Genomic DNA, 24,498 nt, shown 5'->3' with positions numbered 1-24,498 from the left:
TAAGAAATGATCTGTCGTGGTTGTGTTTTCCTTTTGTTTTCCTCTGTGAAAAGGTTTGCTGTACCTTGAACGTTTTCTCCAAGAATTGACAAAGTGATTATTTTTTCTTCATATTTAATGCCTTGAGTGATTATTTTTTCTTCACTGCAACAAGACATGGCAGTTATTTTTACTTACATTCAAGCATTCTGCTTGAGCACACATTTATCTTCATTATTTATATATGACCAACAACATTTTGTTCTCTTTCATTTTCCAAAGACCATCTGAAACACCTTAACTATAATAAATATTATTTTCTTCTAAAAAAGACAAAAGCTTTATTTATATGATACAAGAAACTTGGTACTTTTTTGAAGGTTAAGTCAGATGCCATTCCATGTGTTTGAGGTCCTCAGCTTATAGCCAGCAACAGGTTTAATATAAAAAATTTAGTGCTGTCCTGGTACTTGCTGACAAAATTAAGCTCAAAGCACTTATTGTTTCCATACAGCAGTTTTCTGAAACAACGTCCGTTTCTAAAATGTGCCAAAAACATCATGTAGGGAAGAAAAATAAACTATTCAGCAGTGAGACTAATAGGTCACTTCATTTCACATCTTCTTGAGGAGATCAGTTTTTTCTCCTAGATGAGGATGCAGTTTCATGACATGGAAATCTTGCTGCTGGGAAAGAGGTTTTTGTATCTGCCAAAAGCAGAACTGCCGATTATCACCTTCACCCTGGCTGTGCCCTCTTCAGGCATGACCTCTACTTCCTGAACTGTTGCTTCTTTATAGAGCCAGCTGTAAATATAAAAGCATATTAGCATCTTAAAAGTATAACACACTGCACAAAATGTGATCTTTGCTCTAAGTCAGAAGGTTCCTATCTAGGTAACACTTTAAAAGATTAAGTGCTTTGCTTCACTTCTCTAATGGGGTTATTTTTTTGTCAATAGGTCGCAATACATTGATAATTATCTCTGTTATTCTTAATGCAGATTAACATCAGTATGATATGATTTGAAAAGTTTAAGACATGAATGGTTAAGTGTTTCATATTCTCCAAGTCCTTCTTATGATTCAGAATTATTTACCTTAGCTGAGGTCCCTCTAAATTGATGTTAACTGTTAGAATCTTCTTCCCTGTTGCTGCCAATATTTTTTTCTCTATTTCTTGTTTCAGTTCTTCTAAACCATGCCCATGCAGAGCAGAAACAGCTAAAGCATTTTCTTCAGCAGGTTTATACCTGAAAGAAAATTAATTGCCAGCACATTTGTTCATGAAGATTAGGTTGTGAAAATATTCCAAGCACGGACAATTTAACTGAGTTACTTTGTACTGACACCTTCTACAGAGGCCACTTCTTGTATGACTCAAGTGATTTCTTTTGTAATTAAAATATAATTAATTCTTTTTCAGACCATAGTTACATATGTAAAAGATTGAGAAACACAATTAAATATATTCTGAAGTGTGGGATCTCTTTTCTAGACTAAGAATTAAAAATCTTCTAGGAATGTTTAAGTACACTTCGAATCTCTTGCTTACCTTTCTATCAAATCCACTTTGTTATGAACTTCTACCATTGAGTCCAGTAAATGACTAGGAAGATTAAGATTCCTCAGAACTGACAGAACAGTTGCTTTCTGGAGGATGGTTTCTGGATGAGTTATATCCCTCACATGAACTATCAGATCCTAGCAAAGATCAATATACAACACCTGTTACCAGGCTGTAGAAACAGCATACCATTTTTGCATTGAAAATTAATGTAAAATACTTTCCTATTTGATAATACACTGGCAGATTAGCACTGTAAAATTAACTACTAAAACAGTATTAAACAACTGTTTCTTAGATCATGATGGAAGAAAATCTGCAGCAGCTTAGTCTTCCACCTCTAGTGAGTACAAATTGCCTCCCACAACCCTGAAGAAAATGTTGTCAGTCAAGCTAGTTACAGAATCAGATTTCAAATAATAACTAATCCATTTTCTTCAAAGCCAAGGCTTTGTAACAATAAGGCTTCAAAAACAGATTAAAAAGAGTGATCTCTTAAAAAAAGCTTTTAGAAGAGTAATGGCTGCAAAACTGTTTCAAAAACAGACTTCCATGTAACTTGTAATTCTATATTTACATTCAAAATATAGATTATCCTTATGCTTAGCTCCCAGGATACTATTACTGATACTTCACTGAAAAGCTTTATACAAAAATTACAAGTTTCAAGTACATATATATAATGTTTGCCATGATAAAAACCAAACAACCAAATGCAACATTTGCATTCAAATTGTTTCATCGTCTTTGCTCAAGACATCACTTTAAACCTTTGAAAAATAATTAGAAGTAAGTGAAAAACAGGATGGTTTCAGCCAGCTTTTGAAAGCCCTGCTATTACATGGTGAAGTCCAATCTTTAGCAGCATTCTGTGATCTAGCTACCACTGAATTTCATTGCCTTTCACAATACAGGGTTTTTGTTTGAATGTCTGTGTGTATGTATGCAGCTTTACACTTTGTTATAGCACAGGGAAACAACTTTAATGAGAAAATAATTGCTGAAGTACATTTATATTTATTACATGCTGCCTGCATCACATCAAAATCACCCACTTATAGCTCTAAAGGAAACCTTAAGTTAAAACCAGGTAATTTCAGATGCTTTATTTAATTTTTAACTTCCAGGAAAGCTAGCCTTGACTCACTTAGATGCACTGTTCAGATATTTTATCAGAAAAATCTGGTTTATCTGGTTTAAGTATCATGGAGATGGACACACATACTCCAAATAAGCCCTTTCTGAAATCCCTTCATAACTGTATGTTCTGCATAAAAAATATCAGAAAATTAAGATATTTTAAGATATATACATCATTATTTTAATTTACTATAGTCAGCCAGATACTTTGATAAGAACAGCATGTCATTAACTTCCTCTGTTTTGAAAGGATGAGGATTATTTACAAGAAAATGAATTTTATTTCTCAATTTTTATAGTTGACTACTTACTGAATAAGCCACTTCTTCTAGTGTAGCTGAAAATGACTCAACCAGATTATGTGGAAGATCAGTCAGAAACCCAATGGTGTCAACATAAATAACTGCCATGTGTGAGGGCAGATAGCCAGCATGAGCTGTAATATCCAGAGTGGCAAACAGCTGATCCTTGGGTTGAATTCCTGCTTCCCCAGTCAAGGCTTTAATCAAAGTAGTTTTTCCTAATTAAATAAAAAAGGGCAAGATTTTACAGGCTTGTTCCAAGTAAAATTTAATTTGCAAGTCTCAGGTGAAATGTGTGATGTAACATATATTTTTACATCTGAGTTGTTTAATTGTAGCTTGTGACCAGTTATCTGTATGATGTTAGGATATCCCAAGACAGCCTTACATTTTATAACTTGGAATTGGTTTTAAGGTCATATATGTTATCACATACTGCTGTGAAATCTCAAGATGATCAAAGACTGATTCTACCTGCAAAGTGACCTAACCACATCTCTCACCTGTAAGACTCTGAAGAGCACTGCCATGACAGCATTAGGAAACATGCACTTACACACCCCTCAGTGCTTCTGTTGTCAAATGAAATAATTTACTTGCTAAATAAAAAAAATATAGGGAAGTGCTAGAAATATATACCTTATTAGGCTGAGGCCTTTATTGAGCATTTCCTCATGAACATAATACTAGAGACATTTATTTCACTCTATGAATATTTCACATAATTAGTCATTAAAGTGCTCAATATATAGCCTAATTACAGTATTTCAATTATGTGTATACGAAACTGCTTTATATCTGTATCAATCGATATATTTGAATCTTCAGTTTGAAAAATATGGAAGTATGACATTTAAGAAAAACATACAGTATAATCCAAATCTTTGAGTGTACAAGTCATAACAAAATTAGTGCAAGATAGGCTTGTTTTTTTAAAGAAGTTGAATAAAAAAACGAAATTGTCTTAAGATAATCTAACCTGAAAAAAGTGTCTAGTCCAAACTCTATTTATGCCTTGAGTAATAATTCACTTGTGTAAGGTAAAAAAACCAAACCAAAAAAAAGCAGGAAAAAACCATTTTAGCTTTCTTTAGATTCTCCTAGGAACACATCTCAGAATGCTATACATAATCCATGCAAAGCTACAGTCTTCCTTATGCAGGTTTCTCAGACATCAACAGCCAACTCTCAATAGTGTTCCTATGCCTTGAGTCCTCATAGTGATCTGAACACCCGTGTACTTTTATGTACCCATTCTGATCAAGTAGTAGAGATTCATACAAAGGGATATTAACAGTGCAGTCTTCAGCACTGCAGATAAAATCTTTTTTTCGCACAACAGCTGCTAGGCATTTCTCCAAAATATGTCTTTGAGACTGAAAAAAACCAAGCAGCTTAATTTGCTTTCCTAACTACATCCTAACTGACAAATATTCATTACACAATTAAAAAAACTAATTAAAATACAAAGCCTATACACACACAAATGAGAATCTGGCTAGAGTTTCTAATTAAAAATTAGACAATATAAGCTCTTTTGTGCTATGATTTCAGGAGGTTTTGCTCACCACAGTTGGTATAGCCCATTACTGAGACCATTGGGAACTCGCATTTTCTGCGCTGAGTCCTAAGTAAAGCCCTTTTCCTCCTTAGTTTCTCCAGGGCATTCCTAATTTTAAGTTCTCTTTCTTTCAAGACACGACTCTGTGTTTCTAGAAATGTTTCACCTGAAAAATATAAATGAATAATTGGCAGAATAGTTTACAAGAGAAACTGTACAGCAAGTGATATATTTGGAAATCAAGTGCACTTGATAGTTTGTGAAGTCAAAAATAAGCAACTAAGCCCATGTATTCTTGCCTAAGAAAGTCAATAATTATAAATCATATGCTAACCACTCTAAAATACCCATGTACACTTATGAAAAATCCCTGTGGCAGGTAAATACTTTCTCCTTGACCACTTACTGACCAAAAAACTTGACCAGTATAGACCCAAACCTTATTATTTAACTAACTTGCCAATACATTTTTGTACGTTTGTTTAATTAGATGCAGAACACTGTTTTTCCTCCTGATCTCCTCCAAATAAAATAAGATGCAATGAAATTTGTTTAAAAGCTATGGGGAAAAAAATATCCTCTAACTAATGAGACTATTTAGACTTTACCTGAGCCCATGATGTATCTTGAACCACCTCTCTGCTGATCTCGCTGAGACGCCTCATTTTTCAGATTTGACCTGGCAGCAGAGTAACAGTTAATTAGAAGCAATTTTCTTTAATACAGTTATACCAAAATACCTAAAAATTGGGAAGCAGTAGTGGAATTCTGATAGTACAAATAAAACCACTAAATGACTGAGTTGTAAATAAAACCTGCTCATGGCAAGAAGCCCGGAGAAAAAAATCCAGATTCTTCTGGCTCAACTTGTATGCTTGAAAAAGCATACAGTTCTCTTGGTGAATTATAATTGCTATTCTGAAATTTCAGAGAGCCAAATGTACCTCTAAAACATCCACATAACTCACACCAACTGCCATGTACACATTTCTATGCCCTATAATGCAGAAATGTAGAAAATTTAAATACAAATTAATCTTCCTTGTTTATAGCTTTCCTTATTAAACTCAACAATTTTTTTATGGGATATATATATCCAATTCCTACATACTCTTGCAATCCATCTTGTGTCTAAGAAAGAACCGGGAACTTTTCATGAAAAATACATTTTGTAAGATTATTGAACACATTCTGGTTTTGCCTGTCAGCACCGCAGAACCTTAAAATAATGACGTTATAGTAAATAATTCTGTGCTCTAATCAATCATTGAACACCCTATGTATTTTTTCTTTACAGTAAATATTGCTGGGTTTTGTTACTGTAAAGAAATAGTCACTAAAACATGTAGATATGTGATTTGCACAGCCCCGGGTACCTGAGAAGTGGAATTTCAGCCAATGCTATCTGCAGTTTTGCTTCCTTTGTCCGGGCATTACAGCGAAAAATGTGAAGTACCACGGTGTATCTGTCAAAGACTGGCACGCCCCAGGCACCTTCTAGTTCTTTCTTTAGCCATGTAAAACAAAATAATTGAGATGTCTTCTGTCCCCCACAGTATCACAGTATCAATTCCTACACAGCAAGTACAGTTAGTTAGCTGATGGACACCTGAACTCAGAGAATCTCAGGATTCCACTGCAATCGATATGCAATCATTATGAGCATGCAAAGTCAAAATTTGGTTGACCAGAAAGAGAGAAGCTAAAGAGAGTTTAGAAAGTAGAACTTCATGTCTAGGCCCATCAAATTCAGTGAGAATCTTTCCACTGCCCTTTATGGATTCTTGCAACAAATCTTACAGCATATCTCAGAATCAGTAAATTAGTGGTTAAATCCTTGTAAAAAATAATTATGAAATACTGGAATGGGAAAGGCTAAGGATAACAAAGGAAAGGAAAAAAGATTACTGAACCTTGCAAACAAATTGAGAGGAATGCAGGAAAATTATTTAATAGTGACCTTTTAATGAAATACTTAATAAATCCCCAACCAACCAAAACCCCTCATCCTTGCCCTAATTCAGCAAATGACACTTAAAACATGCAGTAGTTTCCTTATGACATCTCTAAAATCCAGAATGCTTGCATACATGTTCTCAAACACTTTCTTGAGTCAACCCTGTTTAATTGCTCTTAATATCTATATTTGTGAAAAGAAAACAATTTTTAGCAAATCTAGTACTAAAAGAACTTATACTATAAAATAAAGCTTTCCTAAAAACTAGGAAATTGAAATGAAACATTTTCAATATTCCTTTCATCAACAAATGGAAGAATAACTGTCTGTTAGAGGTATTAGTCATCTCTTCATTTTATAAACAGAGAAACCATTCAAAACTACCAGCAAAGCATTAATGTTTGCTTGCAGAGTTTGCATACACTTTACACCCCACATGATGCTGCACTAAAAACCCCCAAAATTTTTTATTTCAGTTTGTCCAAGAGTATCTATAGTTCATGTACCAGTTGTTTTACTGCCAGTGTTAAAATACTGAAGTATGCTGCACCCCTCAATGCTTCTTTTTAAGGGTTAGGAATGAAAGTTTAAGTATTTGAAACATTCAACTATCAGGTTGCTCTGAATTTACACCTCATATTCAAAATAAAATTCAGCATCCACAGCATAGGGAAAAATAAGCTATCCATTATAAATATAGAAACTTGTGCTAATAGCTAATCCAAAATGTTGACATTCTTCATAACAAGAGCTGTGTTAACACCATCATTTTGCAAAAACCACCTTGAATAAATTTTTCAACATTTTAAATAGGGCCAGTGTCAAATGTGGGAGCAGAGTCTACAACAAATTAACAAAATACTTAACAGCTGGAAAATTTCATGCACAAGTGCTGCAAACACGTATCAACTGGACAAATGCAATTGGTATTAAAATTCTTTTCATCAAAACTCAGTCCTAGTGCTTCATATATTAACATTTGCAAATTCAGAATCTTAACTGACCACTTCTAACATCAATAGCTTCCAAACACTACTGATGCAAAGAATATGATTTGATATTATATTTAATTACCTTTGTTAGTGAAGATATTCTTTCCACATTCAAGAAGACAGCTGTCACATTGGGCAATTTTTTAATCTTTTCTAAAAGATGGATAACGGTTGCAAAATAGAGTGTTAAATGTCAATTCTCCTATTAAAATGCCCAGACTATAAACCATTTTGCACTGAGCAGAATACTCATAAAACATCAAATGGCACCATATTCTTTGTTCACAGAGCAGTTGTAATTGCTAATTTAGTACTGTGCCAAGAACAGCATCAGTTTCATTTATGTCAATCACATAAAGTTATAAGTTGCCTCACACACTTAAAGATTAAGTTGCCTCACACATTTTCAGTGACAAGGGGTTATGTCTGTTCTGCATTGCTTTTGTTACCTTAATTCTTTTCCAATTATGCAAATCTGCAGGATAGATAAACAAAATTCTCCCTCTCTTCAGCTTTCACACCTATCCTTGAACAGCTTGGCTGCAAAAGTCTTCCATTTAGAGTGATGCAGTACTGAAAGATCTCAGTCCTTACCTGTCAAAACCTGAAAGTTTCCTTTACCAAAAACAAACTTCTTGCTGGGATTTCTTGTAGGAAGAATTATTTTATCTAAAACTGTCCAGTTCTGAAGAGTATCTACAAGAGCAACGGCTTCTGCAATCTGTAATTCAGCTACAGGAACATAATAGAAAAAAGAAATAAGTATTATAATGTACCATCATAACTTTGCTCAGATCTCAACAACTACAGTACATGCATGAATATGGAAAGACTAAGCTACACTGAAATTCTTTTAATCTCTAGCACAAGGAACAAAGTGTCTTACCTCTAATCAGAGTAGTTGAACAGTTTGATGCAATTTTATCACACAAAACATCTGACAGTATAAATTACTTCTGTGGTTCTTGGCTTAGGAGAGTTTTTAATTGTATTGTCAGGAAAGAAATCACCAACCTTTTTTCCTCAACAAGGGAAATGAATAATTAGGTGGAAAATCTATTAACACTTGGGTGTTTTGCAGCAATAATTTGGGAATTAATAATATGGCATATGCTACTGCTAACTTCACAGCCATTTATTCATAAGGGGCCTGAACTGGTTTGTGACTTGCAGATTTGAATCCTGCATCCTGGTTCATCAATTACTTTTGAGTTTTTAACATCTACACTGCAAAGCAATTTTTGATGACTTTGTACAATCACAAAGACTACACAAGAATATAAAATCAGCAATTCTAGTCTTGATATGCCAAACTTTTCCTCTTCAGAACAAATTTGTCAAGTTTCTCTAGACAGCAAAATTTATATACTAAATAGTTTACATTGGTCCAAAAAGTAACATATTTTTAAAGATAATCACAATCAATTTTTTCTCATATTGTTCATGTTTCTTGTAAAATACATATTTCCTGTTGTATCTGTGGTGCTTCAAAAATCATTCAAAAACATTTGTTCAGACTTCAGGCTCTTCATCTAGAGGGCCTAAATAAAAGGAAAGGGACCACTGCTATTTTTCTGTATGTTTGGACAGAAAGTTGCTTTCATATTTTACCTATTTTTCAATTGTAAAATTATGTCATGTCAATTCTGAAAAGGTTAAAAACTTTATTCTGCAAAGTGACAATTTGTTAGAATTACCAGTGCTAATAAAACTCAACAAGATTTAGGTTCATCACAAAATAAATTGAATGAAAGAGTAAGTATATATAAAATGTCTCTTGCCATCCAGCAGGCTCAAGACAGTGGGCACACAGAAAAACAGTGAGGATCAACAAGTGCAAGGTCCTGCATCTGGGTCAGGGCCCAGTATATTGATACAGGCTGGGGGATGGACAGATGGAGAGCAGCCCTGCTGAGGTGGACTCAGGGGTGTTGGTGGACAAGAAGCTGGACATGACCCACCACTCTGTGCTTGCAGCCCAGAGAGCCAAACATTCCTGGGCTGCATCCAAAGCAGCATGAGCAGCACACTGGGGGGATCCTGCCCTACTGCTCTGCTCTGGTGAGACCCCACCTGCAGTGCTGCATCCAGCTCTGCATCCAGCACAAGACAGATATGGAGCAGGTCCAGAGGAGTGCCATTTAAGATGGTCACACAGGTGGAACATCACCTATGACAAAAGTCTGGGAGAGTTGGTGTTTCCCAGCTTGGAGAAGGCTCCTGGGAAGACCTTTTTACAGCCTTATAGTATATAAAAGGAACTTCTAAGAAAGATGAGGACAGACTTTCTAGCAGGACCTGTAGCAATAAAACAGGTTTTAAACCAAGAAATTTGATTTAGATTTTATATAAAGAAATTTTTTTACAATGAGAGTGGTGCAAAACTGGAACACATTGCCCAGGGAGGTGGTGAATATTCAAGGCCAGATTAGACAGGGCTGTGAACAATCTGGTCCAGTGGGAGATGTCCTGGCTCATTGCAGGGGGGAGTCAAACTAGATGACCATTAAAGGCTCCCTCCAAGCCAAACCACTCCATGATTCTATACATAAAAAGCTAACTTACAAGATGTTTTAATCCTTTACACTGCAGCCTTATAATTAGAGAATTGTTCAAAGAGAAGCATCAAGGTCATAATGTATCTTAATTGTGTGTGATGAATGCTTATACATTAGCTAGTTATAACGATTTCTAAGAGAAATCTAATAGTAGTCCTAAAAAAAGTCCTTACAGAGGAATTATCAGTGACTGCATCGCTAAGTGATGACTAATTGCATAAAACCACTAAAATCCCGGAGAGGATTTATACAAGACTTAATCTTCACTGGACTGTCTTCTCTGGACAGGAGGGACTGCTGCTCTTCAGCCAACTTCGGGGCAAGCCCAAGGCCAGAGGACTCCAGCCCACCGGGGCAGGCAGCACGGTTGAGGGCTGAGGACAATTAACATTGTGCTAATAAGCAAAATTACAATTACAAAAAAAAAAAATGCAATAAACATTGTGCCCGACTGTTTCCCCGACCAACCTGCACTGAGGCGTTCTGCCGCCCAAAATACAATTAGCATGGTTTGCAAGTCAATGTACAGACCTGCCAACACTCACTAACAGCTCGTCTTTTAAAAAACTGTCAAAGAAGGAAAGCGCGACCGAGACCTTGCAAGCCGCATGCCGCGGTTTCACCGCGCACCTCACACTAGCGGCACAGCCACAGCATCAATCAGGTTGGAAAAGACCTCTGAGATCATCGAGTCCAACCCAACACCACCACGCCAGTACTATCAGTATCAGCGCTACTATCAGTCTTTCCTCACACACGTGCAGGAACAGCGACTCCACCACCTCCCGGGGCAGCCCATTCCTCCCCAGCGCTGCGGAGCCCGCCCGCCCTCGGCCCGCACCCGTGGTGTGCGGCGCCTTCCGCGGGCCCCACTTGACCGCGGGGTGCACGATGGCGACGCGCTGGGCGCCGGGCCCCGGAGCCAGCGGAGACGGGCCCAGCAGCTCCTCCAGCGCCGCCTCATCCTCCTCTTCTCCTTCTTCCCCCCCGCCGGCGCCATCCGCCCCGTTCCCCGGCGCTCCGCCGCCCGTGCCCGGCGGGCGCAGCGGGGCCCGCAGCGGGGCGGCGGCGCTGAGCGGGCGGGCGGGCAGCGGGCGGCACCGGGGCGCGCCCAGAGCCGCCGCCGCCCGCCGGCAGCGCAGCAGCAGCGACCACGAGAGCCGGCCGGGCCCCATCGGCACCGCCGGGCCGGGGCGGCGGGGAGGGACCGGCGGGGCCGCGTCTTTCCGGCCGCTGCGGAAGCGCCGCCGCCGCCCATGTGACAGCGCTGCCCGCCCCTGCCGGGCCCAGCGGCCGCCGTGATTGAACCGGGCCCGGGCCGGCCGCGCTGGGCAGCGCCCGGGAGGCGCGGCGGGGCTGTCGGTAGGTTTGATTTCTTTGTTTCATCCTCTTCTGCGGCCGAGGGGGTGTGGTGGAGGGGGGCCTGTTTCTGCCCTGGTTTGCCTGGAATTAAATCTCTTTGTGTGCCTTTCTTGACAGTTTTCGGCCGCTGTTCCGCCCGCAAAAGCCGAAGGGTTGTTAAGTTGTTAAGACTTTCGGTTTCGGTGAAGTTCCCTCAGAAGGTCGTGTCAGCTTGTTAGTGCTGCTGAGATGATGTAGCGGAAATGATAGCCGAGCCCAACGCAGCCAGCAACCTTCCCAGCCTAAAGTAAGACCTGGCACAGGTTGTCTGTAAGATCTCCTGGTAAATTAGGGTGCTGTCCCTTGGGTTTGTGCCGCAATCTGTAGTGTGTCATCTTGGGGGAAAAGGGGAAAAAAGGGGTTTGCTGTGCATTGTGCTTTGCTACTAATATCTTCCTTCTATTTCCTTCCGTGTACTATTTACCCTCTTCTTAATGTAGTGTTTTATGCTGTTTGTCAGGGACCTTGGCTTTGCAAGCTTTTCTGTGCCTTATTCACCACAGCGCAAACGTGCACCCTACCCTAGGAAAAAAAGGGCAGATTCATTGTCAGCGCATTGCTCCCTTCATTGGAGCATTTGGGGATGCTGAGTGGGAAGAATGCTAATTAATCTGTAGGCTCCCTGTAAGTGTTGATGGCATTTTGTATTATTTTTATCGGGGATCCATCATATCTTCTCCCTTTTATAATGCATTTTTTAGTCATCTGTTGAGATGAGCTGAAGTATTCATATAATTGTTAACACAATGGTAATTAGAAGTTCTACTAGAATAAATATAAATAGAAGGTAAAGTTAAAACATTTAGGCATTTATTGTTTGGTTTCAAAGACTTCTAAACTTCTTAGATGTCCACTGTTGTGTGCTTTGAAATCATTGCAACCCAGTCTTTGCTGACCCTGTCACATTCTGGGCCCATTTGCTCCATGTATTTTGCTTCATTGTGCTCTAATGAAGGCTGAGAGAGTTGTAGCCCATGATGACATGTATAGCTTCCCATATGTTCATTCCAGTATATTTCATCTGAATCCAGCCTTTCACCTTCAGAAGTGTTAGGCAGGCACATGGCAAATGCTTAGTGGAGCTTCTTAAATTGCTTCTAAAAGATGAACCAGTTATTTGGAGATTTATAATTTTAAAAATTTACAGGTAGGATTCTTTCAGCATCATGGAATAATTGTTCCTTTTACACAGCAAAATGAATATTTTGCCTCCTTGGTAAAGAGGTAGTTTTCAAGTGTGAGTCACCAAATCTATTTTAAATGTTTATTAAGATAAGCAAACTGGATTCAGAGGTTATCACACTAGTATTGTGTCTGAGGATTGGATGTGGGACTTGGCTTCCTTCGTACTTCAAGTATTTTATCTTATCAGTAATACTTCAAGTGCTAGTGGAAGGACAGTATTGTGGCAGGAACACAAGGTAAAAATGAGTCTCTGAGCCATATGTAACAGGGTATAAAAGTGGAAATAGAAGTGGCATTCTGCTTATGCTTTCTTACTGGTGACTGATGGAAGCAAACTAAATGGCTGAGACCTGTTTCTCCCAGTGTGTGAAGCAGTGAATGTATGCATGCAGAAGTGCTCAACATGGTGTAGAATAACAAGGGGAGAAAAAAAAAATGCCAGCTAGTTCAAAATTTGTCAAACCTACCATTGCAGTTCTATAGCTGAAAAGATGTTAAATAGAGATATGTATAGGGATTGCTGCACAAGCGACCCCTGTGTCTTCCCCAACAAGGTACAGTAGTTACTATTGTGCTTAAGAAGATAGGAGGGTGTCTTAATTCTTTTAACAGTTTATTCAACAGAAATGTAGTTGTGCAAATGAAAGTTCCATATAAATATCCCGTTTAATTGCTCAGTGGTTTCATAGGGTTCAGTTTCTAGGTGTTGGTCTAGTTACTGCAAGTGTTTGTACCTGCCTTATGAATAGCCTTAGTGGAAACATAAGTATTAAAGGCTACCAAAAAAAAAAAAAAAAAAAAAAAGAGAGAAAGGAGAAACATGAATATTAGTATTATCTGGATTTAAAAATACCCCTCTTCTTTTGTGTAAGTTGTCTTTTGTTGCCCAGTGCTTTCCAAGGCACAGCAATGTTCTGTGATGCATTGATAACCAAAACAGTTCAGAAATGAAATGGCTTTTTAATATTAGTATTTCATGCTTAATTAAATTTGTTGAGTCCTTAAGATGGATGCTTAGTTGAATGTGTAAGAGTTACTCTAACAGGTTTCACCCCAGATAGGTTACATTTGGTGTTTATTTCGCCCAGCATGAGGGAACTGTAGATCTGTGGTCTTCCCTCTCTTGGAGGTTTTGCTGAGCTTTGTTAATGTGCTGTTCCATATGCCAGGCATTTCCTTACTTTGTTGGGCCCCTTTTGTCTGGCATAAGAGACTAAACAAGTAGCACAAGGCCAGTAGATACTGTCTGGAGTGCTGTCCTTCAGGGTGTTCTTGGGAAAGAGAGGCATGAATTAAACCTTCAAAGAAGTATGTTCTAGACAGAGATACTAAAAGCACTACGTGATCAGACAAGTCCTTGGCAGAGCTCTCCTGTGGCAGTTCTGATTTTTTAATTATTTAAGTGTTTTAAACCAACTTAGACTAAAATACAGTTGCTATAATCAAATGCAGTGCATTTATCTTCATTATGGAGTGGAATAAGTTGCTAGATAGTACTTGTAAGCGATTCAGAAAAGGTTTTGAAGGTGTGTTGAGTGTTTTGTTGAGGTACAATGCAGAAACTGGTAACCCATGTTACTGTTGTGTTGGCTGACACCTGAGTTGCAGTTCCAGTGGAACAATGCAAGTAAGAACCTGTTAGTCCAGCCCCACAGTGATGCATTCTGCTTTGAAATCAAGAGTGAAAGGATTTAATCATATAGGAGAAACAGCTCCTTGACAATCCTTGTTTGGATTCTTTTTGGTTTTGTGGTCTGTAGAAGAATCTGAGAAGAGCAAACTGGCATCAGAAAAGCAATACATATTGCTGTCCCTTGCTGTTTGTTCTTTTCAGTTGGGAAGTCTCTGGTGGTACTTGGGATACTTAATCTCTGTGGCTCACAATTTTAAATCAAAGAAGACAATTGAAAACTATTGTGAATGACTCATCTGGGAGCTATAGTTTATCCCACTCCTGCATGCAGATGTCCAGACAGCTCATATGGTTGGTTCATCCTGAATTATTTTCTTTGTTTCCATCTATCAAGCACTGTGGAACATTTTGAACTGTTCTATAACAAGTAATTAATGGAATTTAACTTTCATGGGACATTTCTCTGTAGGGAAGGTCAGCATATACATAATTGTATTTAAAATTTTATATATTTTTGTGCAATTTTATGTTTATATAGCATTTTAATAGAAGTCTTTGTAAGTCTCATTCTGCATCACTTCTTGAAGTGTCTCAATAGATCAAAAAAGTAAACAGAGACAAGTTTATATAAAATGTGTCTGCTCTTGCCAACAAAATAATGTCAGGACCTTGGTCCTGCGGTTGATGCTATTTAGTCTCAGAATTTGCTTTGCAAAACAATCTTGGGCAGAAGAATGATAAAAATGCTTATCTGGCATTGATAAACCTAGGTGGAGTTGAGCTGGCTCTGCATCCATAGAACAGTTAATTCTCCATCAGTGTTAGCCAGCACGGGATACTGGATACTTGACTGTATCTGATAGTGTAACACACTGGTTTTTTGTTTGTAAAGTGGTCATTTGTGTTAGTACACTCTCTTGTTGCAGTAGTATCACGAAAATAGAAGTAATTGTACACTCTCATATTTACTTTCTTTTTGTACCTTCCTGTAGTACAAGTCAACTGGCTTCATGTCCTGGCCACTGTAGTTTAAAGGAGGCCATTGCAGCCACCTTCCAGTACTGGACCTGCTGCACAAGTGGGATCCAGCTCGTCTACTCAAACATGACCTTTGGCAAAGCACATTGTTAGCACTGGGAATGATGAAAAATGGCATAGTATCATTGCAGATAAATGTATGGCTTCAGATCTCCCAGAAGGTGCATCTTTCTGTATAAAATTATTCCTCCATGATATTAGCGCTGACCTGAAAATGAAGTTTTTAATGTGTCCTTTTTCATCAGCATGTTTTATAAACAAATTTATAAATCAATTTCTTCCTCTGATTTTAAAATGTAGACCTATCAATTGTTTCTCCCTTGTTTAGCTTAGGGCACCCACAGAGTGAATTCCTGTGTTATTGATTCATGGTAGTAAGCTCTTAAGTCAACAAAGGCTGCATTAAGTCAACATCAGCTTTCTGTTTCATTTACTTACTTTATACTTCTTTGGTACCTTTGATAACTTTGCTAGTTTTCTAATTATCTCCATATCTTACAGGAAAGCCGATAGTCTGAAAAAGGCCCCAGATTTCTGTTGTACTTTTAAAGTTACCTGTTTGGCTTTTAGTGACAAAATGTCACCACTTCCAAACAAGGAATTAAAAATACTAAAATACATATACTTGCTTTTATTTTCTTCTGGTTTTGTCCTGAAGTGTGTAGCTCTGAGTGCCCACTGCTAACCCCTTCAACATGTTTGTTACACCTTAGAGAGAATGCTGTTCATGATGAGACTGTGCCCGAGACTGCTGCACAGAATGGTACCTGTGTGAGAAATGGCAACCTGAAAACACCAGTAAGTTTTTTTTAAAGCTTTTAAAAGTCTTTTAAATTGTGGAGTTTATTTTGTGTCTCATTCGGTTGTTACAAAATTGAGTATTGCATACAGCACAGTGCATCTAAAAGCTGGTCGCTGGATACAGCCTGCCCCTCAAGTTCCATTGGAAGCAGAGCCTCAATGCTGGCTTTTGAACAGTCAGTTCATTTTAACGTGTGCTTTTCCTTTCTGTGCTTTGTGTGCAGATGTTAATTTGCAGGTAGTGATTTTAACCTGTGAGTGAAAAGATGTAGAAGAACTTCTGTGCTTGCCTTCTGTTCTTCAGAAATGACAGCTGCCACTGAAAACTGCCTTCTGGGTAGTGTTCAACTGTACAAAAACTTCTTTCCTGTTATACCTTCCTATGTTTATGATTCATTGCCAAGAGTAAAATTCAAACTGGTAAATCCTTTCTTTCATCCCCTTTTAGTGTGGTCGTACTTGGTAAGGAATTGTTAGGGTCCTTGGGGCATAAAACTGAGCAGCCTAGGGAAGTGATTACAATAAGAACAAAATAAACTTGTATCTGTAAACAATGTCTGTTGTGTGTTGTATTTTCTCACGTGCTTTGTTTACTTGACTCGTTTCAGAGAGAGAAGCGGAAGGTCCGAGAACAGTGTGAGAACATAAGGAGGAATTCTGCCGGTAGCAGACGAGCGAGCCAGCTGCAGAATGGCGAAGTGGTTGAGGCAGTTACCTTGTTTGAAGTGGTTAGCATGGGGAAGCAGGCCATGCAGGTATTCTTAGCACTGAGTTCTAAAGCACTTGGTGGAGGCAAGATGAATAAAACAGTGGTCATTTCCATTATTTGTACTGTGGAACATTTAAATTTTGGCTTAGGTGGGGAAGAAACATGTTTGATTGAAAAACTGCTGTGAGTATGGCTCTTGGAAAGAACATCTTGCAGCTTCAAGAAATAAGTGAAGAGGTAGCTGTTAGATATTTGAAAAGAGGAAGGAAATTTACCTAAACTGGTCTTCCTAAAACAATGCCTTAACATACAAAAAGATAATTATTTAAAAAAATGTGAAAAAGATCCACCAATAGCAAATTTTAGTTGTCCGGAATTCTGAAAAATCAGTTTTTTTTCTCTTCTTTCTTTTTATTTCCTTTTTCTCCTCCGTCCTTGCCTTGTAGTTTTAATCTTTTACCTTCATTCCAATGCAGCTTGCATAATAGCTAGATTCCCTGTTCATTTATATAGTTAGCAATTTTCTTCAGTGTGAGAAAGCCCACCTCCCCATATTATGTGAGCACATATATATAATCTTTGTATATGTGTATGAAAATCTGGAGCCCCAAATATTTTTATGTAGAGTTACAGATAATGTCTGTAGTGTATAGTGTCTGTAAGGAAAGTATGTGTGTGTGCACATGCATGAAAAGTATGTTTATGTTTTGGATATGAAATCTTTGTTTTTCCAAGATACTTGTGTGGATGGCTTTTGTCATGTTACAGCTGTGGTAACTTCAGTAGAGTTCCCTGAAGGGCTTGGCTTCTGCTGTGCCAGCCATCATGGGGAGGTCTTGGAAAAGCAGCAGAGCTTGAGTTCTGTTGCTGCTGGGATTTATTAGACCTTTGTGGAACTACTGATGGATTGATTGCTTGTCCTAGGAGACCCATGTCACTTACAGGCTGTAGGCTGTACTGCCCTAGAAATGAAATTTGAAGTTGTTTTTTTGGCTTATGTGTAATACGTGAATTGTTTCAAACCTACTGCACAAATCAAGTGCTAGAGAAAAAGAGCACTTCCAGGGTAAATTGCTAGTATAATTTAATACTAATTATTAGATGGTGCAGAGGCTTAATGTGGATTTTTTGTTTTTTGTGTTTATTACTTTGTTGTTAAGGTAAATTGTTACCTCAGTGCTATCAAGAACTCATGAGGACAACTTTTTTTTTTTTTTTAATATTACATTTATTAAAACTGTGGTAATTTTCCCTGTTAGCAGGAAGCAAAGCATCTGTGAAAGGCAACATTGTCTAAATACTTGAAAGAGTCTTTTAGAACTATTAGAAATGGAAGAGAATTACTTGGAGTTTATTTTCAGTTTTGTAATTTAATGGAGATGGAACAGTGTCAGTCTGACAGTCAGACAGTTTTTGTCTTTATTGTGGGTATCCTCAGTGGAGTGCAGCAAACTGTATTAATCTCCTGACTAATGAGCTTCTTTAATCTGTTCTAGTCTGTAGTGGTTGACTGGGTTGAAGCTTATAAACAAGACAGGAATGTGGCACTTCTGGATCTCATCAACTTCTTCATTCAGTGCTCAGGCTGTCAAGGTAATTTACCTTCTTTGTAGCCCTTTCCACTGTGTGTGTGTGAGAGGATTCTGAAGTGTGCTTTCTGAAATGGAGTTTTTCCTTCCAGTAAATCATGTACTTACAATCTGTACTGTTCATTAAGATGAACTCCAGATGGACAGGCGAAACAGAAAAGAATGCTGCTGGTTAAATTCTTTGTGCTTGCAGCATTCCAGCTCTGAGAGTTGTATTTGAACAAGGTTTGCAGGGTCAGGTTTCTGAAGTGGCATGTCACATTGCTTTGCAGAATCCTCACATAGAGCCAGTGCTTTTGATGAGTGTTCTAATTAAAATCCAGTGTTTCAATTGCCATTTGTTTTATATTTCCTGGTATCTTTTGTTTTGCTAGTATCCTTGTTTGAAAATAAGCAGCTAGCAAATTCAGTTCCCTGCTTTGGTGGCTAGAAAAGCAATCTCTTGCCTCATTGCAGTTGCTTTTACTAGAGAGTTGTGAAGCTCTCTGTTTCATAACAAACTTTGAAGCACTGACTTCTGGGGACAGTCTGCTAGTGAAATGCTTCAGGATGGCAAGTAAGAGTTTTAAGAAGACTGTCCTGTTAGTTTGAAACTTCTAAATGTATTTTAGCAGCTAGAAATGTACTTCTTACACTTTTTCTTTTTTTTCCCCTAGATCTTTGATTAATATGCCTTCTCTTATGGGAAATACTTGGGGGTTTTTGACTAGAAGTGGGCAAAATTTTAGTCCTTGAAGTAAATGAATGAACAGAGAAAATAGCCTTTCCAGACAGCACAGAGCAGACTTCTCTAATGGGAATTTCAGTTTTGGTTCATCTCTACTTTTCCTACCAATTAATTTATGTGTCTCTTTATGTGTATGTTGCCTGTATACACATAAAACAGAATTCCCCTTTCTTCAGTGTTCCTAAATTTAATAAAGTCCTTACTGTGAGTTGGACTTGATTAATGTTATAGAGTTGTCAGTAATTATTTTTAAAACACTACTTTTTTAGGCATGGTAACAGCAGAGATGTTTCAGAGTTTGTATAAGAAGGATGTCATGCGAAAAATGACAGAGACCTTTGATAAGGTAGGCACAGCTTTGATATTGCATGCCTTTTTTATATAAACAATAGGCTCTACCTTAATAGCCAACCTGGATGGAATTCCTGTTGCTTATCAGGAGTTCTGTACCACTTTATAAATTTAGGAAAATAAACCTGTTTATTTGCAAGAGAAATTTGGTGTCATAATGACCCATTTTAGTAGAAGAAGGATATGTTTTTTTTTAAGTGACTTTTATTTTGAGAATTTTATTAGGGCTGTCTGTCTGCAGCTTTCCTGAATCTTTCTCTTAGAAGTTCTTTTGATAATGACTTTGTAGAGGTAAATGTTACCCAGCAGTGCAGCAGGTAAATGGTTCCCTTGGTGTTTGGTTGATAGGTCCTTTAAAAAATACTAATATGCATTAGTGATGAGTTAATTCAAAGATGTTTTTAGCTGATATTTGATTTGAATATGTTCTTTCTACTTTACTGACAATTTTGATTTGTAATAACTGTATTATGTCTTACGGAAGAAGAAAAACGCATTACACGTTTTTAGATAATTGTTGAAGTGCTAGTATCTCATTTCTTGTGGATTGTTAAGCAAAGCACTTAGCTTTACAATGCTTGACTGCACCTTGACTAATTATGGCAACATTAAATTTTCTGCAGTGCACTCACAGTTAATTCTGTGCTTTTTTCCCCATATTTGTCACCTCTGAATTGATTTGTCAAGCAGCAGCCATCAGCCTTGTTTTAATTGAGCATCTCTCAAAGACCAGCTGCTATAGATATTCCCACAGAGGATGAATTTGCCAACATGGTTTTCTTCATTTTAGAAGTGTAGTAGTACTTGGGCTAATTTTTTGACAGAAATGAACCTGTATATGTCTGGCCATATGAATTAGTAGTCTGGCACTTCTTTGCCAGCTAAATTAGCCCTGAATAGCACTCATGATAGTGAAGGCACTCTGGCAGATACAAAGATGTGATTATTGTTACCATCAGCCTGGAGATATTACAGCTCTATAATCTTTTCACGTGTCCTGGTGGGCAAAAAGGCAGGTTCTGCATTTGCCTTAGAAGCTGTATTCTCCATGCTCTGTAAAGAAAGTAAGTCCTCTCTAATCTTTTTCATAAATGAAATGGAAATGTAAGTTAGTGGGTTAAAGTTAGTTGAGAAGTAGTGCCATAAGGGACTACTGTCATTTCAAAAACATTTTTTTTGAAAACTGATGACAGTAATTGTGAAAGTAGTAATGAGAGTGGAAAATATTGCCAGATATTTGCTGTTACTGGGCAGATATACAATTTCAGTCTTTCTGTAATTCAGTGAAAACTTGTACTGATATTGGAAGCAGAGAATAGCTTTAATATGGTCATTGAGGCATTTACTTTGTCTTTGTGAGCCGTGGTGTTCCTCAGTGATGAGACAGTCTTGTCTGTACACTGTTTTTTGTTTTTCTTTTAAGTTACTGTGTTACTCTCTTCTGCTTTTGTTCCTGTTTGTGACATTTACTTCTTGCAGTTCTTTGTTCTTACGAAGTTTTTCTTCACTTTCCCATTTTGTTGCTCAAACATTTAGGAACGGAAGAGTTAACTTTGGTGCATGCATAACTGTACAGCTGGATGGGGATAGAAATACTTGTGCTTCACTGAACCTGATAAAGAGCTCTAGATTTAATGCCTTTTGTTTTGGAATAATTGCAGAGTTGAGGAAGTGTCTTTGAATCAAGTCACATTAGTGCTGAAAACATTTCTCTCTAATTTGCAAAGCTCAGAATGTTTTTTTTAGGGTTTAGATGTTTTACATCTAGGTACCAAACACTGAAAAGGGATATATACTTAGACTTGCTGAAGAGCTCTGTCTTAGAATTAGTAACGCGGGTTATTCTTTGTATATGTTTGCTTTTAAAGTTTGGAAACAAGATGTCTGCTATTAGTAACATGACAACTCAGGTTTTATATAAAAGTGTGTCTTTCTTCTATCATTGATTAAAAAAAATAACCCAAAACTTAGATGAGAAGGATTTAGGTTTTATCTAATATTTTGTTTTTTCTTGGCCTCCTGTAACACACGTTGGCTGAAGTTCTAATGGCCTTTGAAATATGTTGCATGTTTTGTAATGCTTTTGTCTATGGATTATCTGTGCCATTTCATTAACAAGCTTTCAAAATTTTGTCCCCTGCCTTACAGGAAACTGGGTTGCAGTATAAGAAATTCATGGCCTATCCTTGGATCCTGACAGTTACTTGGCCGGTGGACATGGTAGGGCTGTTGTACTTTCCCACAACTGTAGCGTAGCTTTTTCTGTAGGAAATTTATCTAAATTCCTTGTTGGCACTTCATTTTGACTTTCTTCTCTTTCTGTAGATTCTGTATGAAAGGAGGAAATGTTTCCAGGTTGAGTCAGAGCAGGAGCTCATCACTCTGTTGAGTGACTTGAATAATTCTCTGGAAGAACCTGTGTTAAGGGCCTCATCTTGGTTGATTTCTGGAAGCAGAGTTATTTCTCTAGTGGTTATGAAAGGAATCTAAGAGAATCCCAAGTTAGGTGCCTAAATTTAGTTGCTGTGCCCTTCATGTTGTGTATATGCTTATGGTGTGCATGTTACCATTAAAGGGTATCCCAGTGTGATAAACATGGACAGTAGAAATGCTCTCAAAAGGTGAGAGATCTTTGTTTATTTTGTGCTGCTTTTCAGATTGAGGAGTAAGCTATGGTGATAAAGTATTTCCTGAAGTTGTAGATAGTCTTTCTACTGTCCATATCATGATCAAGGAGCATTAAATGAGACTTGTTGGAAACTTCCCTTTCTGTTTTGGCACTTGTTTCTGCTGTTAGGATCTGACCCGACTCTTACAGGCTGGTCAGGAACATATTCCAAATTTCCGATGTGCTTTGGGTAGCAGCCAGCCCTGTGATTGATATGTATTTGCATTTCTCTTTAAAGAAAGCCGCTGCCTGTATGCTTTGGAAACATAGTTACAAGAGAAGATGGTGAAGTGTACTTTATAAACACAGGAGGTTAGGCTGGGTGTGGCTGGTGTGTTAGAATGTGGCTGGGAAGGTTTTTGCCCACTGGTGAAGGACCAGCTGAGCAGTGGTCTGTCTTCAGGAAAAGGTTTTCCATAGTAAGTTGAAGTTTTGGAGTTCCTTGACTCCACTGACACCTGGAAACTATGAAGACGCAAATTCATATTCTGAGCCATTCCTGGGATCTGTGAGGTGTACATGAAATAATGTTCACACTGTCTGAGATTGCCATTTACAAAGTCTGTCTAGTGCACTTTCCACTACTTTGTGTGAGAAGTATCTAAACTTCCCTCTGTCTTTCTCCTTTTCTGCCAGGAGGAAATAAACTTTCCTCCTGGCAGTATCAATTGTACTTTTTTTTTTTTTCATGATGTCAAAGGTATTGCCCACTCAGTGTTTCTGTGGGGGTTTTTGGAGACCCAGGTGCAGGTGGTATAGGTGAATGACTGAGTATTTGGCATTAAGCTCTAGCCTGGTAAACTGCTCAAGCTGGCAGTGCTGCTGAGGAGAACAGTCCTATCCTTTTCACACCATAGTTGTTTGTCTCCACTTTTCACTTCATTTTCTGCCTGGATTTTACCATGCTTTTAAGGAAGAGGAAGGATAGGCAAGTGGTGAAGCACTGCTACCTGTGAGAAAGTAGAAAAAGCCAGGAGTGCTCATGGTTTATGCCAGTGAAAGTTACTTACTCTGCTCTGCTTTCAAATGCTTTCTCCCTCATGTCTGTTCACAGCTACCTTGCATACATTGCTTTCAAATGTGAGCTGTTATGACAGTGTAGCTCTAATAAAGCTATTTTGTCTCTCTGCTTGCTTGTATCCTAGTTGCTTGTCCCTACTTTGGAATGCTAACCTTGAAAAAAGTTACAGAGGATGAAGTGAAACTTGACTGTCAGCAAAACTCTCTCTGATGTTCAGTAGGAGAGATGTGAATGCACAAGCAGAACTAATTAGTGTGTTTCCTCTCAACTTGTCTTTCTTGTGCAGGACAATGAAGACTACCCACTGATCAGAACAGGACCGTATTGGAAGAAGTTCAAGGCCAATTTCTGTGAATTCATTGCAGTGCTTGTCCAGCAGTGCCAGTGCAGCATCCTGTATGATAACTACTTGATGGACACCATCATCTCACTGCTTACAGGTTTAGCAGATTCCATGGTCAGAGCATTCAGGCACACAAGCACTTTGGCAGGTAAAATCACTTCCAGGGTTGCTGTAGAGGTGCTGATTTTTATTGACTTGTGTACTAACAAAACTGCTTTAAACTGTAAAACTTTACTGGAGCACTAAGAGTATCTTCTTCCTAGTGTGTGTTATATAAATATCTATAATATAAACTGTTTGTTCCATGAATTGAATTTGAATGCTTTAGATATGGTAGATCTAACACAACTATTTCTTTATAAAGAAATCTTTAATGCCTGACATAACTGACTTCGGAATTTTGCTGTTCTGAGTATTATCTTTTTCAGTAGCTGATTTTTCGCAGTTTTTTATTTTGTTGTTTTCTCCCTCCACTAACTAATGGGATGAGGTTTGCTTCACCTTAAGAAGCTTCCTTTGGAGAACTGCTATTCTTGTGGTGTCTGTGCTAAAAAGAGCATTGCTTGTTACACATTTTTGTTTCATGCAGTGTGATGATACTAAAGCTACTACTTTTTTCCCGTTAAACCAGTAAATACCCTCTTTTCCATGCAAAGAGCACTTAAAATATAATTTATTCTGAAGTACTCTGTTTGCTTTGGGGGTGCAAAAAACTGACTTGAAATCTGTTCAAGCCATCCAGCAATCCTTAGAGGAATGTGAATGTTTTTCTATTCCAATAGTATATTAAGATTCCCTGCCATTTCTGAGCCAACTTCACTTTTTTTTTTTTTTTTGGTTTCTGACAATCAACTGTTCCACAATACTAGATTCTTTTGCAGAAAAGTCAGAATTACGTAAACTTACAAGATAGTTGCCCAGTACATTACTTCTCTGACCAGACTCTGACCAAAAGTTGTAAATCACCAAAAATAGAA

The 24,498-nt window shown here is 38.0% G+C and overlaps 2 protein-coding genes across 3 annotated transcripts in view; one reads left to right on the top strand and one right to left on the bottom strand.

The window, feature by feature from the left end:
• Positions 1-97: 97 nt before the first annotated feature.
• Positions 98-11,255, bottom strand: GTPBP6 (GTP binding protein 6 (putative)). The gene is made up of 10 exons (XM_056488919.1): positions 10,897-11,255; positions 8,092-8,229; positions 7,580-7,650; positions 5,925-6,055; positions 5,157-5,227; positions 4,556-4,714; positions 2,997-3,205; positions 1,534-1,682; positions 1,079-1,231; positions 98-785 (listed from the first exon to the last, which is right to left on the bottom strand). Exons 1-10 carry the CDS (start codon positions 11,228-11,230, stop codon positions 644-646), a joined length of 1,557 nt encoding a protein of 518 aa, XP_056344894.1. The 5' UTR covers positions 11,231-11,255; the 3' UTR covers positions 98-643.
• Positions 11,256-11,297: 42 nt separating this feature from the next.
• Positions 11,298-24,498, top strand: part of LOC130251611 (cohesin subunit SA-2-like) — a 54,095-nt gene continuing 40,894 nt past the window's right edge. For both annotated transcript variants that reach the window (XM_056488507.1, XM_056488424.1), the window contains exons 1-8: positions 11,298-11,417; positions 11,535-11,703; positions 16,026-16,110; positions 16,722-16,868; positions 18,319-18,415; positions 19,408-19,484; positions 21,638-21,709; positions 23,465-23,669. In XM_056488507.1, coding sequence (XP_056344482.1) covers positions 11,660-11,703; positions 16,026-16,110; positions 16,722-16,868; positions 18,319-18,415; positions 19,408-19,484; positions 21,638-21,709; positions 23,465-23,669 — 727 coding nt within the window. In that variant the 5' untranslated portion in view covers positions 11,298-11,417; positions 11,535-11,659. The remainder of the gene's footprint in view (positions 11,418-11,534; positions 11,704-16,025; positions 16,111-16,721; positions 16,869-18,318; positions 18,416-19,407; positions 19,485-21,637; positions 21,710-23,464; positions 23,670-24,498) is intronic.

The sequence above is a fragment of the Oenanthe melanoleuca genome, chromosome 1, assembly GCF_029582105.1.
Source record: "Oenanthe melanoleuca isolate GR-GAL-2019-014 chromosome 1, OMel1.0, whole genome shotgun sequence".
Lineage (NCBI taxonomy): Eukaryota > Metazoa > Chordata > Aves > Passeriformes > Muscicapidae > Oenanthe > Oenanthe melanoleuca.
The sequence above is the reverse complement of the archived record's forward strand: the minus strand, read 5'-3'. Positions and strand labels throughout refer to the sequence as shown.